Source organism: Leucoraja erinacea, chromosome 9 (assembly GCF_028641065.1).
Source record: "Leucoraja erinacea ecotype New England chromosome 9, Leri_hhj_1, whole genome shotgun sequence".
Classification (NCBI taxonomy): Eukaryota; Metazoa; Chordata; class Chondrichthyes; order Rajiformes; family Rajidae; genus Leucoraja; species Leucoraja erinaceus.
Window position 1 is genome coordinate 29,388,495 of NC_073385.1, and position 15,732 is coordinate 29,404,226.

At 41.1% G+C, this 15,732-nt stretch overlaps 1 protein-coding gene across 3 annotated transcripts in view; it reads left to right on the forward strand.

The window, feature by feature from the left end:
• The window catches only part of samd4a (sterile alpha motif domain containing 4A), a 118,496-nt gene that overhangs the window by 70,478 nt on the left and 32,286 nt on the right, over positions 1-15,732 (forward strand). For all 3 annotated transcript variants that reach the window (XM_055640445.1, XM_055640447.1, XM_055640446.1), the window contains 2 exons: positions 6,214-6,323; positions 11,142-11,228. In XM_055640445.1, coding sequence (XP_055496420.1) covers positions 6,214-6,323; positions 11,142-11,228 — 197 coding nt within the window. The remainder of the gene's footprint in view (positions 1-6,213; positions 6,324-11,141; positions 11,229-15,732) is intronic.

Genomic DNA, 15,732 nt, shown 5'->3' on the forward strand with positions numbered 1-15,732 from the left:
GGAGCTTTTCTAAATGCTTAAATATTGTGGCGTTATCAACTTCTTACCAGGCTGCATGTTACCACCCACTAAATCCTTCAAGTCCCTTCTAAATCTCGTGTGCCTAACCTTCAATTTATTCCCTCTGGTTAAACTCTTCTGCTTAAAAAAACGTGTCTTACTATCTGTGTTCTTCATAATATACTTCAATTCGATGTCTCCTCTGAATCTTCTCTGCTTCAGTAATCCAGCCTTTCCAGTATTTCCACACATTGAGCCTCTCCATTCCAGGCTAATGAAGGTGAATCTCTTTTGCACCCTCTCCAGTGAAGTCAAATCCTTTTTGTAATATGGTAGCCAGAGTTGCACAACACTCCAGGTATGGCCTAGCTAATATTTTATATTATTGTCCAATAACTTCCTTGCTGAAATATTCTGTGCCCTGCCAAATTAATTAAGGCAAGCATCTCTTGACGCTTATTTACATGTCACCCATCACGCTTCATGACACTCTACATGTTACTTTTCTACCTGTGCTGCTGCTTTCAGGGGCACATATCTTGCAGCAGCTACTCAAAAAAATTCCATCCATTTTTTCAGATGGTATCTCCTGTTAACATAACTATGCTGACTCCATAATGAAGCTCTGCCTTATCAAGTATACATTCATCCTATCCCTCAGAACCTCTCCAATGGATTCCTTACCACTGATTCACTGGCATGTAATTACCTGGCTTTTCCCTTCTGCCCTTCTTGAAGTCAAGTCAAGAGTTTTATTGTTATGTGTCGCAGAGAGGACCATGAAATTCTTGCTTGCTGCAGCACAACAGAATATGTAAACATAATACAGAACGGGAGATAAAAGTTCAGTGTGTCCATAGATCATATATACACAATAAATAAACAGGTAAGCTGCAATAGTAATAATAGACTGTTATTGTTCAGAGATTATTTGATGTTGTGTTTAATAGCCTGATGGCTGTGGGGAAGAAGCTGTTCCTGAACCTGGATGTTACAGATTTCAGGCTCCTGTACCTTCTTCCCGATGGCAACGGAGAGATGAGTGTGTGACCAGGATGGTGTGGGTCTTTGATGATATTGGCAGCTTTTTTGAGGCAGCGACTGCGATAGATCCCTTCGATGGTGGGGAGGTCAGAGCCGATGATGAACTGGGCAGTGGTCACAACTTTCTGCATTCTTTTCCTCTCCTGGACGTTCAAGTTGCTGAACCAAGCCACTATGCAGCCAGTCAGTATGCTCTTTACTGTGCACCTGTAGCAGTTTGAGAGAGTCCTCCTTGACATACCGACTCTCCGTAAACTTCTCAGGAAGTAGAGGCGCTGATGTGCCTTCTTTATAATTGTATCAGTTTGCTGGGACCAGGAAAGATCTTTGGAAATATGCACGCCAAGGAATTTGACATTTTTTACCCTTTCCACTATGGTCCCGTTGATATAAATGGGATTGTGGGTCCCTATCCTACCCCTTCCAAAGTCCACAATCAGTTCCTTGGTTTTGCTGGTGTTGAGAGCCAGGTTATTGTGCTGGCACCATTTGGTCAATCGGTCGATCTCACTTCTATACTCTGACTCATCACCATGTGTGGTCGGCGAACTTGATGATGGAGTTTGCACTATGTCCGACTACACAGTCATGCGTATAGAGTGAGTACAGCAGGGGGCTGAGCACGCAGCCTTGAGGTGCGCCCATGCTGATTGTTATCGAGGATGACATATTTCCACCAATACGAACAGACTGTGATCTGGATGAGGAAGTCGAGAATCCAATTGTAGAGGGATGCGCAGAGACCCAGATCCATGAGCTTGGTAACCAGCTTGGAGGGGATGATGGTATTGAACGCCGAGCTGTAGTCTATGAACATACGAGTGTAGCCTGACATACGAGTTTTTGTTGTCCAAGTGATCCAGAGCTGAGTGGAGAGCCAGTGAGATCGCATCCACCGTTGACCTGTTGTGGCGGTAAGCGAACTGCAGTGGGTCAAGGTTCTTGTCGAGATAGAAGTTGATATGCGCCATAATCAACATCTTAAAGCACTTCATCACCACAGACGTTAGTGCCACTGGTCGATGGTGGTTGAGGCTCGTCACCTTGCTCTTCTTGGGCACCGGTATTATTGATGCCCTTTTAAAGCAGGTGGGAACCTCAGACCTCAGAAGTGAGAGGTTGTAAATGACCACAAAAACTCCAGCCAGTTGGTCTGCACAGGTTTTGAGAACACGACGGGGTATACCGTCGTGGTACAGCCATCAACCTGACATCTCTATTGTAGCCAGAAAGGATATGAACACTTATTTACGGTGAAGTTGCCAGGACAAGAGGGTCTGAGCTATAGGGAGAAGTTGAGTAGACTGGGACTCTATTCCTTGGATCGCAGGAGGATGAGGGGTGATCTTATAGAGGTGTATAAAATCATGAGAGGAATGGATCGGGAGGGATGCACTTCCGAGTCTCTTGCCCAGAGTAGATGAATCGAGGACCAGAGGACATAGATTTAAGGTTAAGAGGAAAAGATTTAATAGGAATCCGACGGGTAACTTTTTCACACCAAGGGTGATGGGCACATGGAACAAGCTGCCAGATGAGGTAGTTGAGGCAGGGTGTATCCCAACATTTAAGAAACAAACAGGTATATGGATCGGACCGGTTTGGAGGGATATGGACCAAGCACGGAGAGGTGGGACTAGTGTAGCTGGGACATGTTGGCCGGTGTGGGCAAGTTGGGTTGAAGGGCCTGTTTCCACACTGTATCGCTCTATGACTCTATAACATTTTGGCCAGAGCCCCAGAAGTCTCAACCTTGCTTCTCATTTCACCCTGAGTTGCATTTCTTCAGGTTGCAGTGGGATGTAAGGTTGTATTCCTTGTGAAGTTCTCTTGTGTTGCAGCAACCCAGTGGCCAGCTGGTAGAGCTACTGCCTCACATAGGCCAAGACCAAGGTTCAATCTTGATCTCCTGTCTATGTGGAATTTGCACATTTTCTTGTGAGCATGTGTGTTTCCTCCTACATCCCAAAGACATGCAGATTTGCAGGTTAATTGGCCTCTGTAAATTGCCCCTGGTGTGTAGGGAGTTGATGAGAAAGTGGGATAACATGGAACTGGTGTCAACTGTTGATCGATGGCAGGCATGGACTAGGAGGAACGAAGGGCCTGGTTTAATGCAGTATCTTTAAATCTTCAATCTTTTGTTTGTATTCTTTGCTTCCACACACAGATTGGCACCTTGGTCTCTGGTGAGCACTATTCTTTCCCTGGTTAACCTCGTGCCCTTAATATACTTAGAAACCTTTGGGATCTTCCATAATCTCACTTGTCAATGCTAGTTAATGGCCCTTTTTGGTCTTCCTAGTTACTTTTTAGGTATGCCCTACAATCTCTACTCCAGCGTGGCATTTTCGTTTAGTTCTCTAAACCTGCCATAAGCTGATTTTATTTTCTTTATCTATCCCATGATATCTAGGATTGCTTGGAGTTGTCAGTCATACCTTTCACCATTATTATAGAACATAATATCCATGAGCTCTGTGTTTCATTTTTTATTGACTCCCATTTTGAGTTTCCCGTCTTTATAATGTAAAAAACAACCTGAGCAGGAATAAATTGTTCATTTTCATAATTATCACCAGTTAACCAGCATACTTTCTAAATAGAGATGTTTCAATGAGAAAAGGGAGAGTTGCTAATTAACATCTGTAAAATGTCTGTTCTATGAGATCAGGTGTATCACAGATCACAAAACAGACCTCCAGGTTATCATCATTGCTAAGTGTGGGGCATTATTGTGCAGAAATCCTACAGTGATTTCACTTCTAAAATCCATATTTGGCTGTAAAGTCCCATGAGTAATGCTGAAATTTTGAGAAATGCAATCAATCCTATCCCTGAAATTATAAAGATTTATCAGATCTTCTGAAGTGTATCCAGGGTGCAGGTACCAGAAGTCTTGCTTTGGTGTTTCTCACAGGAATGCCTTGAAAGCGTATCACCAAATGCAGATTATGTTTCATTTGGAGAGAACCCATTATGAAAGCTTTGTTAATGAATTAAGGCATTTATTTTTTAATGGCTGATACATTATTGTGTTAACTGATATTTCTCAAAGTAATTTCTCAATGCACTATTTTTATGAAAAAGATTAGGCATGGATTTGAAATGAGTTTAACCCAAGCCTAGTTGTTAACATAAGACATTAACAATGTTCTTGTTGTACCTAATGAAAGATTTATGACTTGTATGCCGGGATTACTATTTCAATATATTAAAGATGTCCAACTATTCAATTACTGAATTCATAATGGAGTATGCTGTTTATACGCAACAATATAATAGCTTTTATTGTTTTCGGGGTACCTGAAAAATTATTGAAGATGGGCAAGCATTCGCATGTTTCTGACATATGCCTATGTCAAATCTTTGAGACTGGTTTGGTCAAAATCATCCGATGCTTCTTTTGACTGCGGCATTATGTTCTGTGTCTATCCTTTCTAACTTTTGAATTGGCTGATCACATATTCTCACTGTATCTCTGTTTAAATGGGACTGCTTTAACCTGGTTCTACTTTCAACTGTTCTTAATCAGAGTACTAAGAGTGATGATCCTATATCACTCTTAGTACTATATAAAAGTGGCCTATATAACCCAAAGTTTTCACTATCCTGTCAAATTCCCAAAAATGTGAATACATTGACAAACAAGTTCTTTTATTATGCCATGTACTGGAGATTATGTTTGAGGTGGTTCACTTTTGTTCAATTGTTCAAGGTTTACAATAGTTTGAGTTTGAGTTTGCAGTTTATGATTAGATTTCCTCTGAAAATGAATTTAAATTGTTTAGGGTTTTTTTTAATATAATGGTCTGTTCCAGGTAGCTAATTATTTTCAGGCTGTGTTTGGTTTAATTGATTTGAATGGTTTATTATCATTGATTTGAATTTCCAGCTCCACACCAGTGCAAACATTGAGACTTAACATGTTTTCTCATGAATGTCCTGGTTTCAAGTGCTGGTATGGGCATGTCAGTGGCACATTTTCCCCTAAATAAACAAATGTAACCTGTTTTTTTTTTTAAAAAAGCTTCCATATATTTGGTGTTCTGTTTTTCTGCAAGAGATATTTATAACATTATATGAAATCTTTCTAATAATAATGAAATGTGATTATTGGCCGGGCACTACTTTTTATACTTCAAGAAGTGTACTTTGTATTTTTTCTCCTTCTGAAATCTCCACATGCAACATCAACGGGTGTTCCATTTTAATTGGCCAATAATTGATTCTGCTTACTTTACAATAATAGTGGGCCAACTTCAGACGTGGTTCATGTGGTTAAGAGACAGAAATGTTCTTGGTTTTTCTCAATTTCTTGATGGCAAGGAATTAAAAAGTCAATATAATTGATGAAATATTCTTCTGTCTTTTATATAGAATAGCTCTGAAGGCTATTATTACTCTTAAAATGGATTTTAAAATAATTATACATGGTAATTAAGTATCTACATTTGCAAAACATGATATAGTAATTTTGATTGATTAAAAGATGCAGCATGGTAACAGGTCCATCAGCCCACGGAGTCGACGCCAACCATCGATCACCCAATCACCTAGTTCTATGTTATCCCACTTTAGCATCCCTACACACCAGGGCCATTTTGTATCAGCCAATTAACTTGAAACACCCACACGTCTTTGGAATGTGGGAAGAAATCAGAGCACCTGGAGGAACTCTATGGTATCAGAGGGAGAACATACAAACTCCACGCAGATAGCACCCGAGGTCAGGATTTAACCTGGGTTCTGGCGCGGTGAGGTAGTAACTCTACCACCTATGCCACTGTGCTGGTTATTTATGTACACACCACTCATATAGCATAGTCTTGCCTTCTGTGAAAGGTGTGATTTAAAAAAAAAAATGTTTATTGAGAACAGATTAGAACATTTTGTGCGAAAGTGCATCAAATCCTCTAAATTTTGAAAGTGTTTGACATGGACGAGTTGGGTCAGCTCAACTGGTCATGATTCAGAGGTAATTTGGCCAGTGATAAAATATGCAGTCGGATTTGGTGGCCTTTATGCTTAAATGTTAAAAAGATTCTACTTGTATTTAAAATGGGAGGTTTGGAAGAGGGGAAAAGGTAACATTAAAAATAATTAATGTACTTTTATTTTAACGTGCATGTAGATTCTAATATAGCCGTTAATATTTTTTAATTACAGATGTTCCAGCCTGGCTAAAAAGTTTGCGTCTGCATAAATATGCAGGTCTCTTCTCCCAACTCGCGTATGAAGAAATGATGGCACTCACAGAAGTTCAACTTGAAGCACAGGTATGTTCTTCTACATAAATTATCATTTATCTCTTTGTTTGCAGTTCCCTGTCATTCCTTTTATTAAGTCATAGGATGTGAATATCACTTCCAGAGCCAGCATTAATAATCCCTCTCCGGTAAGTAAGGGTTAATTGGCATTAATAATCCCTCCCTCGTGGCTCTTGAGTATATATTGAAGACACCATCTTGAACAATTTTAGTATTGATGTTGGAGGTGCCTCGCCACCTTTGTTGGTTTGGTATTTTTGATTTTTGATACAAAAGTTATGAAGAAAGGGTGTTTTGTGGCTTGGGTGGAAATGTGCAGAGCTAAAATATTCAGGTGTCTGACGTTATTGTTTAATGTTTTCATCTGCAAATGTCCCTGTGTTATTAAGTGTCAAGCTAAAGCAAGTGCACGAGTCTCTAAAGTAGCTTCTCAACCAATAAGATGCTTAACAGGTGAGATTACCAATTTCTAGAGGGAAAATCATGGACTACTATTTATTATGTGGAAGTTTTCATGCTGCTTTATCTCAATATATTGCTTTTTCATAATTAAAATCAAATCACAGATCAGATCAACACCTATTTTTGCAGGGTTGGCAATACATTACATCAAGCTCTCTTTTAGACCCTTAACAATTTTGGCTTTTGCAATTGCATCTTCTGAAAATAGATTTCGAGCTTGAACATAATCCTGCAATTCATTAATCTGGTCTTTTGGGGGAGAATATGCACATTTTGAAGAAAACTGGGATGCGTTTTCCAGAGCTATGGGCCTGTCCCACAGGTGACTTTTTAGAAGACTGCAGGAGAATATGCAGTCGCCACATATTCACGGGTGGTTGCCGGTGAGTGGCCTTCATGGTCGTGAGGAGTTCCCGCATTCTGGAAACTAGTCGCGGCCTCATAATGGTCGCCGTGAATTTTTCAACATGTTGAAAAATTAGCGGCGACTAGAATTAAGCGGCCATGGGGAGTAGCGAGATTTCTCGAGGCTTGGATGGGTCGCCAGGAGGTCCTAATGGATTCCCAGGAGGTTCTCGTAGGTGGTAGCCGGTGCTGACCGGTGAATTTCATGGGCTCAACGGGGAAAAAAAGGTAAGCAGTAGTTTTCAGAACCAAGGATAACCGACCAGTAGTGTTAAATGTCTGCCGAGCTTCACAGCCGTGTATCTCTGGCTTCTTAAAAGTTGTCTCCACTCCTTATCCCCCCTCTTCCCCCCCCTTTTAAAGGACTTACCGTACACTTTGCTTTAGCCGTCTTTTTCCAGCGCCAACCTTCCTGTTCATTGCGGTGTGTGTCTGTTTCACCTTGGCTTTGCACCGTGTGAATTGCACTCTGACAGTTGCCGTTCCAGTTGCCGGTTTTTCAAGCGAATGCCGGCAACTTGACAGTCGCCAGCAGTCCGCTGAAAAATCGCCTAAGTGGGACAGGCCCATAAGTTCATCGTTGGGAGTGATATGTCAGTGAATTAGTTATTGGCTAGACTTCGCCTGTATGTGATTCAAATATATATATTTTTTTTGCATTACAGAGAAGCCGGTGATGTGTATTAGGAAACAGCCGAATATACCACACCAGCTAAAATTATGATTATTGTTTTACTAATTTGAACCCATGATCTTCAATTGTACTTCTATGTAAAAGTTGGAACAGATTTCCAATGGGCATTGTAGATTTCCAATGGGCATTTGGTGAAATGCCACTAAAGAGACTAGAGTATAAGCTAAAAGCCCTAGAGACTAGCATAGATTGAAAATTGGCTGTCACAGAAAACAGAGTTGGAAAAAATTAGTCTCTTTGTGAAGAATGGATGAAAGTAATGGAGTACAGTTGTACAATTATGTTATCTAGTTGAGCTGTGCACTGCTGTATCTGCTGGACAATGAGAAATGGGTAGACTTAGGTTTTTTGCTGTTCCAATTTCTCATCCTTACATTCTGCTGGTGACACGATTATTTACACTTGTCATCCCTGCTGACCCCCGGCAATTTTGTACCTTTAAGCAGAGAAAAGGTACTGCCTTGTTTGTAGGAAAGAAAAGGGCAACCTGGCAATTTCTTATATTTGTCTGTGTTCCTCACTTGGTTATCATGGCTCACAGGGGAAGTCAGGCTACTCATGAGCTCAAAGACTTAAATACTTTGTGTAGGAGGGAACTGCAGATGCTGGTTTAAATCGAAGATAGACACAAAATGCTGGATTAACTCAGCGGGTCAAACAGCGTCTCTGGAGAGAAGGCATGGGTGATATTTCGGGTCGAGACCCTTCTTCAGGCTTAAATACTTTGTTAGGCTGTCACATAATTAGTTTGTCCTCAAAACATATCTATCGGCTCTTGAGAGAAAAATGCTATGATGTGTCTTAGAATTTATAATTTCCCATCTCAGTCATTGTGCAACATTGATAGAGATTATTATGCATGCAGGTTGGTTAAAGACAGTTTTAGTTGATGTTTAACGTTGTGAAGCATATTTCTCTCATTATATGTTTTACAGGTTTGTAATCGGGCAAATGTGCTTCCAAGCCTCATTCAGCTGTTAGGTCCGATGCTTTTCAGAGAGGTGGTGTTTGAAGAGAGATTTAGTGAGGGAATTCCTTTCCTACACAAGCCTCCGTTAGTTAAGCGAAGGTAGGATGCTACTGTAGGCCAGGCACCCCTGCTCCACCTTTCCATAAGATCAAAGCCACTCTAATCTTTGCCTCAACATCACTCTCCTGCCTCCACACCCCGTGTCACATCCGCAGTTTAACTTTCTGCTGATGTTTGCCATGAATATATTCAACGACTGAGCTTCAACTGTTTCCTGGGGAAGGTCAAACTCTTTGTGAGATGAAATTGTTCATTGGCTTGCAACCCCTTATTCTGTATCTATGCCTATAAATAAACATGTTCTCAAACCCCCTCTCAACCTGAGAATTTTCAATGAGATCACTCCTCATACCACTGTGCTCCAATAACGATAGGTCCAAGCTGTTTATTTTTTTGTAATTTGTCATCACACGAGCAACCTCATGAGCATTCCCTGCACTATCACCAATGCAAGCACCCTTTTCTTTAAATCTAGAGCACAAAGCTGTGTGCAGGAACTTAGTGCAGTCTGTCTGTGTCCCATAAATTTGCATCCAAACTCTCCTTTTAAAACGCACTTCTTTTAGTAAAGACCAACATTCCAGGGTGTAAAAGAGGCTTACCAGAATGTTGCCTGGATTAGAGCTGCAAGGAGAGGTTGGACAAACTTGGATTGTTTTCTCTGGAATGTTGGAGGTTGAGGGGTAACCTAATAGTGTGTAAAATTATAAGCGCAGATGGGACTGACAGTGAGAACTTTTTTCCAAGGGTGGAAATGTCAAGACCAGCAGGGACAGCTTTAAAGGTGAGAGGAGCAGTTTAAAGGTGATGTGGGGGGGTAGTTTTTTATGCAGAGAAAGGTGGGTGCCAGGAATGCATTGCCAGGGGTGGTGCTGGAGACAGATGCGATTGTGGTGTTTAAGTGTCTTTTAAATGGGCACATGGAGATACAGGAATGAAGGGATATGGATCACATGCAGGAAGAGATCATTTTAACTTGGCAACATGTTCAGCACTGACATTGTGGACCGTAGGTCCTGTTCCTGTGGTGTACTATTCTATGTTCTTTTAACAACCAAATTGTTTGCTGTATCTACCTGTTAACGTACTGTTTTATGTACTAGGACCATCTGATTTCTCTGTACTGCAAAATTTTATTGTGTAGCCCTGTTTAATTAATCATTTGTTTTCTCCTTCCATTGAAAGTGGACAACCATGCACTGTTCCACATCATAATCCATCTCCAAACTTCAAGCACTAAACCCATCAAAATCCTGTTTTGCTCTCTTCATAACTTGACCACCCGTCATTTATTATCATCAGCAGATTTGCCCACAGCATACTTGCTCCTTTCGATACGGATTATAAATAGTTGAACCCCAGCACTGATGCTTTTAAACTCCACCCGTTACTGATGCCAATCCAAATATTCCCGTTTTATTTCAACTCTGTTATGAACCAGACATCTTTTGTTCTCCCCTACTGATGGTGAATCTCTGGAACTCTCTGCCACAGAAGGTAGTTGAGGCCAGTTCATTGGCTATATTTAAGAGGGAGTTAGATGTGGCCCTTGTGGCTAAGGGGATCAGGGGGTATGGAGAGAAGGCAGGTACAGGCAGGAATAGGATACCGAGTTGGATGATCAACCATGATCATATTGAATGGCGGTACAGGCTCGAAGGGCCGAATGGCCGACTCCTGCACCTATTTTCTATGTTTCTATGCTAATATATTACCATAACTCCCTAGATAACTTTTTATAATTCAGTATGCCAAATCCTAAAGGCAGTTCAAGCAATCCCAATCATCAAAATATATAAACTATATCCACCGTGTTTTCAATTTTTTTTCTGGGTTCACATGCAATATCTTCCAATCATTAAAGTCGTTGAAGTCATTTTTTATTTTTCTAAAAATTACCTCTCTACCACCATCAAGGTAAGTCTCTTCTGACTACCAAATTCTGGTCTTCATTTTCAGAAAACTGAATAAAACAAGTGGATTGGCTTCAAGGGAATAGCGCTGATTGATAAGATATGGAGGACTTTGATTTGCAGTAGTTGGAAGCTTGTTCCCATTTGGAAATTTAATCTCACTTTGCTTCCTTAAATATTTTTCTTGCATATACATTTTAAAGCAACATTTTTATGAAGCATGTTAGTTTAATGTGATTAAACTTTTTATGAGATACTTTTTTTATTGGTTATAATTATAAATGAATATTTGTGGTTTCATTTTTGTTTTATTCTTGCTGCAGAATGTTACCAAAGGTGCAAGGCACAAAATTGTTCTCAGTATACAAAAGCTGAAGGAGAGACAGAATGTACTCAGAATGTTGGAAAAGGTAAGAAATACAAGCAAATATGTATTCCTGTTCGATGGCTCCATTTACATAAACAGTCTTTTTACTTTAGTTTGTTACTGCAAAACTTACTGGCTAAAAATATGTGGTTAGAAACTTAAGGTAAGAATATTATTTAATTGCCTTGGTTATTGTATTGTTACACTTTATACGTTCAATAGCATCTCTGGATGACATGGATAGTCGACATTTCAGGTTGGAACCTTTCTTCGGACTGTATGAAGAAAGGGTCCTGACCCCAAACGTTGCCTCTCAATGTCCTCCAGAGAATTCCTCACAATATTATTTGATGGAAGGGAAACCGCATGATGTAGTCTTGAAGGAACAACCATGGACTGTTCCATCATCCAAGCATCACCTCACCACAGCGAGATTGACCTATGGATTTATTTTTTGAGATCTCTCGCTCTCTGAGAAATTAAGAGAAACATGGGCTTTTGAGTCACTCTTCACATTGCCTCCCATGAAAAGCAAGGCCATTTTTGTAGTCAAAGTCCCTAAAATATAGAGACATTTTCTTGTCCTATTGATGTGAACCATAATTACCTCAGTTTTTTTTTTTTTTTTTTTTTTGTTTTTTTTTTTTTTTTTTTTTTTTTTTTTTTTTTTTTTTTTTTTTTTTTTGTTTTTTTTTTTTTTGTTTTTTCTTCTATGGCCGCTTCGACAGGGACAATCTAGAGACAGCCATCAAGGCTGTGCTACCTGCCGATCACCAACCCTCACACTCACCCCCTACGACGTGTACGTGGCACTTTTCTAGATTATTTTTAAACTTAGAATCATTTGCAGTTGATTCTGATCATCTAATAATATGCAACTCTTTTTCCATTCACTCCATAATAATATCTCTGCCAGAGCATGTTTTAGGCAAGAACTTTTATTTTGTTTGCATTGTAAAAGGATTTGTTACACTGCCTTGCTGCAAGATTTGATGAACAGCTAATGTGCTTTGAATTCAGATTTTTTTTCACTTAATAATAATAATAATATATTTTATTGTCATTGTACATATGTGCAACGAGATTTGGTATGCATCTTCCATCCGATGTCATAACTTAAACAACTAATAACATTTAGATTTAGATACCCCGAGAAACATGGTTTATAAAAAGAACAGTAAAACAGTCAAAACAGTCTAAAGTGCAAATGTGTCTGTGCCGGGTCGATGTGTGACGTGCCCATCCGAGGGAGACAGTTCATGGGGGTGGGGGGCACTACTGTTCATGGGGGTGGGGGGCACTTCTGTTCATTACACTCAACTTAGTATCAGCTTGAAGGTTATCCCTTCAATCATGTAATCCTCGAACTAGCTGGAGCATTTTAGGCCCTCTCAAGAGATGCACAGAATAAATTGTGATGGATTCAGATAACAAGCAGAGTGCTGCACCTCGAGGGTTTTGAAAGAGCCAAAATGACCTTGAAAGAAGCATGAAATGTGCAACACAAAAATTGATAGTGTTGCAGACCATGAAGAAGGCTGTCAAAGACGATGAAGTAAGATATAGATCAGTGGCATATACAGGCGGCGAAATGTCAGATGGAGTTTGATCCAGACAACTTTGGGAAGTTAGATGCAGGGGGAAGTAATTGGCAGTTAAATGCTGTTGTCAGGAAGCCATTTTACAACTTTTATAATTTTATTTAGGCCACATTTGTAGTCTTGTATGTGGTTCTGGGCACTCCATTACCGGAAGGATGTGGAGACTTTGGAGAGGGTGTAAAAAAGATTTACCAGAATGCTGCCTGGATTTGAGAGTATTAGCTGTAAGGAGAGATTGGACAGTCTTGGATTGTTTTCTCTGGAGCATTGGAGATTCAGAGAAAATCTGATAGAAGTATTTAAAATTAGGTGAGGCATAGAAAGGGAGGACAGTCAGAACCTTTTTCTCAGGTAGGAAATGTCAAAGAGTAGGTCATATCCTTTAGGTGAGTGGGAGATAGTTTAAAGGAGATATGTGGAGCAAGTTTTTTTACAGAGTGGTGGGTGTCCGGAACACGCTGCCAGTAGTGATGGGAGAAGTGCAATAGTGATGTTTAAGAAGCTTTTAAATATAATGAATATGCAGGAAATGGAGAGATATGGATCATGTGCAGGCAGAAGGTAATTTAGAAAGGCACAAAATGCTGGAGTAACTACGGGTCAGGCAACATCTCTGGAAAACGTGGATTGGTGACATTTTGGGTCAGGCTGATTCAGACCGATTACAGGGGGGGTGGGAAAGAAAGTTGGACGAGAGAATGGACAGGGCAAAGCATTGCTGGTAATGGGTTAATACAGGAAAGGGGTTTTTTGATGGGCAGATTGTCAGATAAAAGCCAAGATGAAAAGACATGATTGAGCCCAAATGGATGGAGTTGTGAATTGTGAAGCTCAAGGATCGAAAAGTTGCAAATTGTGAAGCCGGTGGAAGGAATGTGGGTGGGGGAGGGCAGAAACCAGAGGAAAGGTAGGGGGTGGGGTTCTTGGAGGGAGAAAGAGGTTGTTTGTGGGTTACTTAGTTTAGGCTGAAGAGCCTGTTCCTGTGTTCCGTTCCATATTCATCATGGGTGGAGATTGATGTACTTTTCTTCACAGTGAAAAATGCTTTGGCAGTCACCTGGCTAGGCTTACTTCCCAACAAAAGGTCCAGTATGCTCCCTTCTCAGTTTGGATTATCCACATACTGTTTCAAGAAACCCTCTTGGATAAACCTCATAAATTCTGCCCCATCTAAGCTTTTGGCATTGAGCAAGGCCCAGTCACTATTGGGGAAATTAAAGTCACCCACTAAGACAATCCTGTTGCTTTGGTATTTTTTAGTAACCTGTCCACATATCTGTTCCTCTAATTCCTGCTTGCTATTGGGGGGGCTTTAGTACAATCCCATTAGTGTGCTTGCAACTTTCATATTTCTAAGTTCTACCCATATCACCTCGGTGGACAAATCCTCCAGCATGTCCTCAGTGCCACTATGACAGTTTCTTGATTAGTAGTGCAACTCCTCCACCCTTTGGCCTCCTTCTCGATTACATCTGAAACATCGAAACTGTGGAACATTAAACTGCCAGTCACGTCCCCCTCGCAACTACATTTTAGCAATAGCCACACATCACTGTCCCAAGCACTGATCCAGGCTCTAAATTCATCTGCGTTCTTTGCAATACTCCTTGCATTGTAATAAACACACTTTAACCCATCAGCGTCACCATATTCCTTCACTTGTCCCAGCCTTTCCTTCCTTTGAGATTTGCTGGTCCTAACCTCTACCTTCCAATCATTCCTTCCAATTTCTGATCTACTACACATGGTTACCACCTCCTTGCCTGTCTAATTTAAACTCTTCCAAACCTCCCTGCAAGGATATTGGTTCCCCTCCAGTTCAGATGCAACCCATCCATCTTGTGCAGGTCACCTCTTCCCCAGAAGAGATCACAATGATCTAACAATCTGAATCTCTGCCCCCTGAACCAATCCCGAGCCACACATTCATCAGCCTTATCTGCCTACTCCTGCCCTACTAGCACGTGGCACTGTATGTAATCTGGAGATTACTATCATCGGGGTCCTGGTTTTGACTCTTCCGCTTAGCTCCCTATATTCACTTCACAGGACCTCATCCTTTTTTCTACCTATGTTATTTGTACTAATGTGCACAATGACTTCCGGCTGCTCGCTCTCCCCCTTGAGAATGTTCAACAACTGCTCGGAAACTTACCGGTTCCAGGGAAGCAACACACCATCCTGGAGTCTTGTTTGCTGCCACATAATCTCCTGTCTGTCCCCTAACTAATGCGTATCCTATTGCAATGGCTCTGTCTGACTTTTGCCTTCCCCGCTGTGTCTCAGAGCCAGGCCCCACCACAAATCAGATATTTGCTGCTGCTACTCTCCCCGACCAGCCATCCCCACAACAGTATCCAAAAGAGCGTACCCGTTATGGAGGGGAATGACCCTAGGGGATTCCTGCACTCACTGCCTTTCCTGGTGGACACCCATCTACTTCCTCCCTGTATCTTACGTGTGATCACCTGACTAATTCCTATCTATGGCACTCTCATACCCCTGACTAATCCCAAGGTCATCTAACTGCAGCTCCAATTCCTTAATGTTGTCTGTAAGGAGCTGCAGCTGAATGCATTTACGACAGGTGAATTTAGACTTAGTTCCTCCCACACTGTTGAGTGCATTGGGCAGCAAGCTTTCGCCATTCTGTTTGGTTATGTACGACGTCTTCCACCCTCGATAGGCTAGCGTACCGTCCTTTCAAATCCTTCTGGAATGTTCGCCTCCATGTGAGTTTTGGTCGGCCTCTTTTCCTTCTTCCGTCAGGTTGCCATGTCATTGCTATTTTAGGTGCATGCACTGGTGACATTCTGAGTACATGTCCTGCAAATTTAATCCTGCGTACCTCTACATCCCGGCTGAGAGGCTTTGTTGCATTTTCACGGGAGATCTCCGCGTTTGTGAGGTGGTTTCTGTGGCTAGTCTTCGGGATCTTCCTCAAGC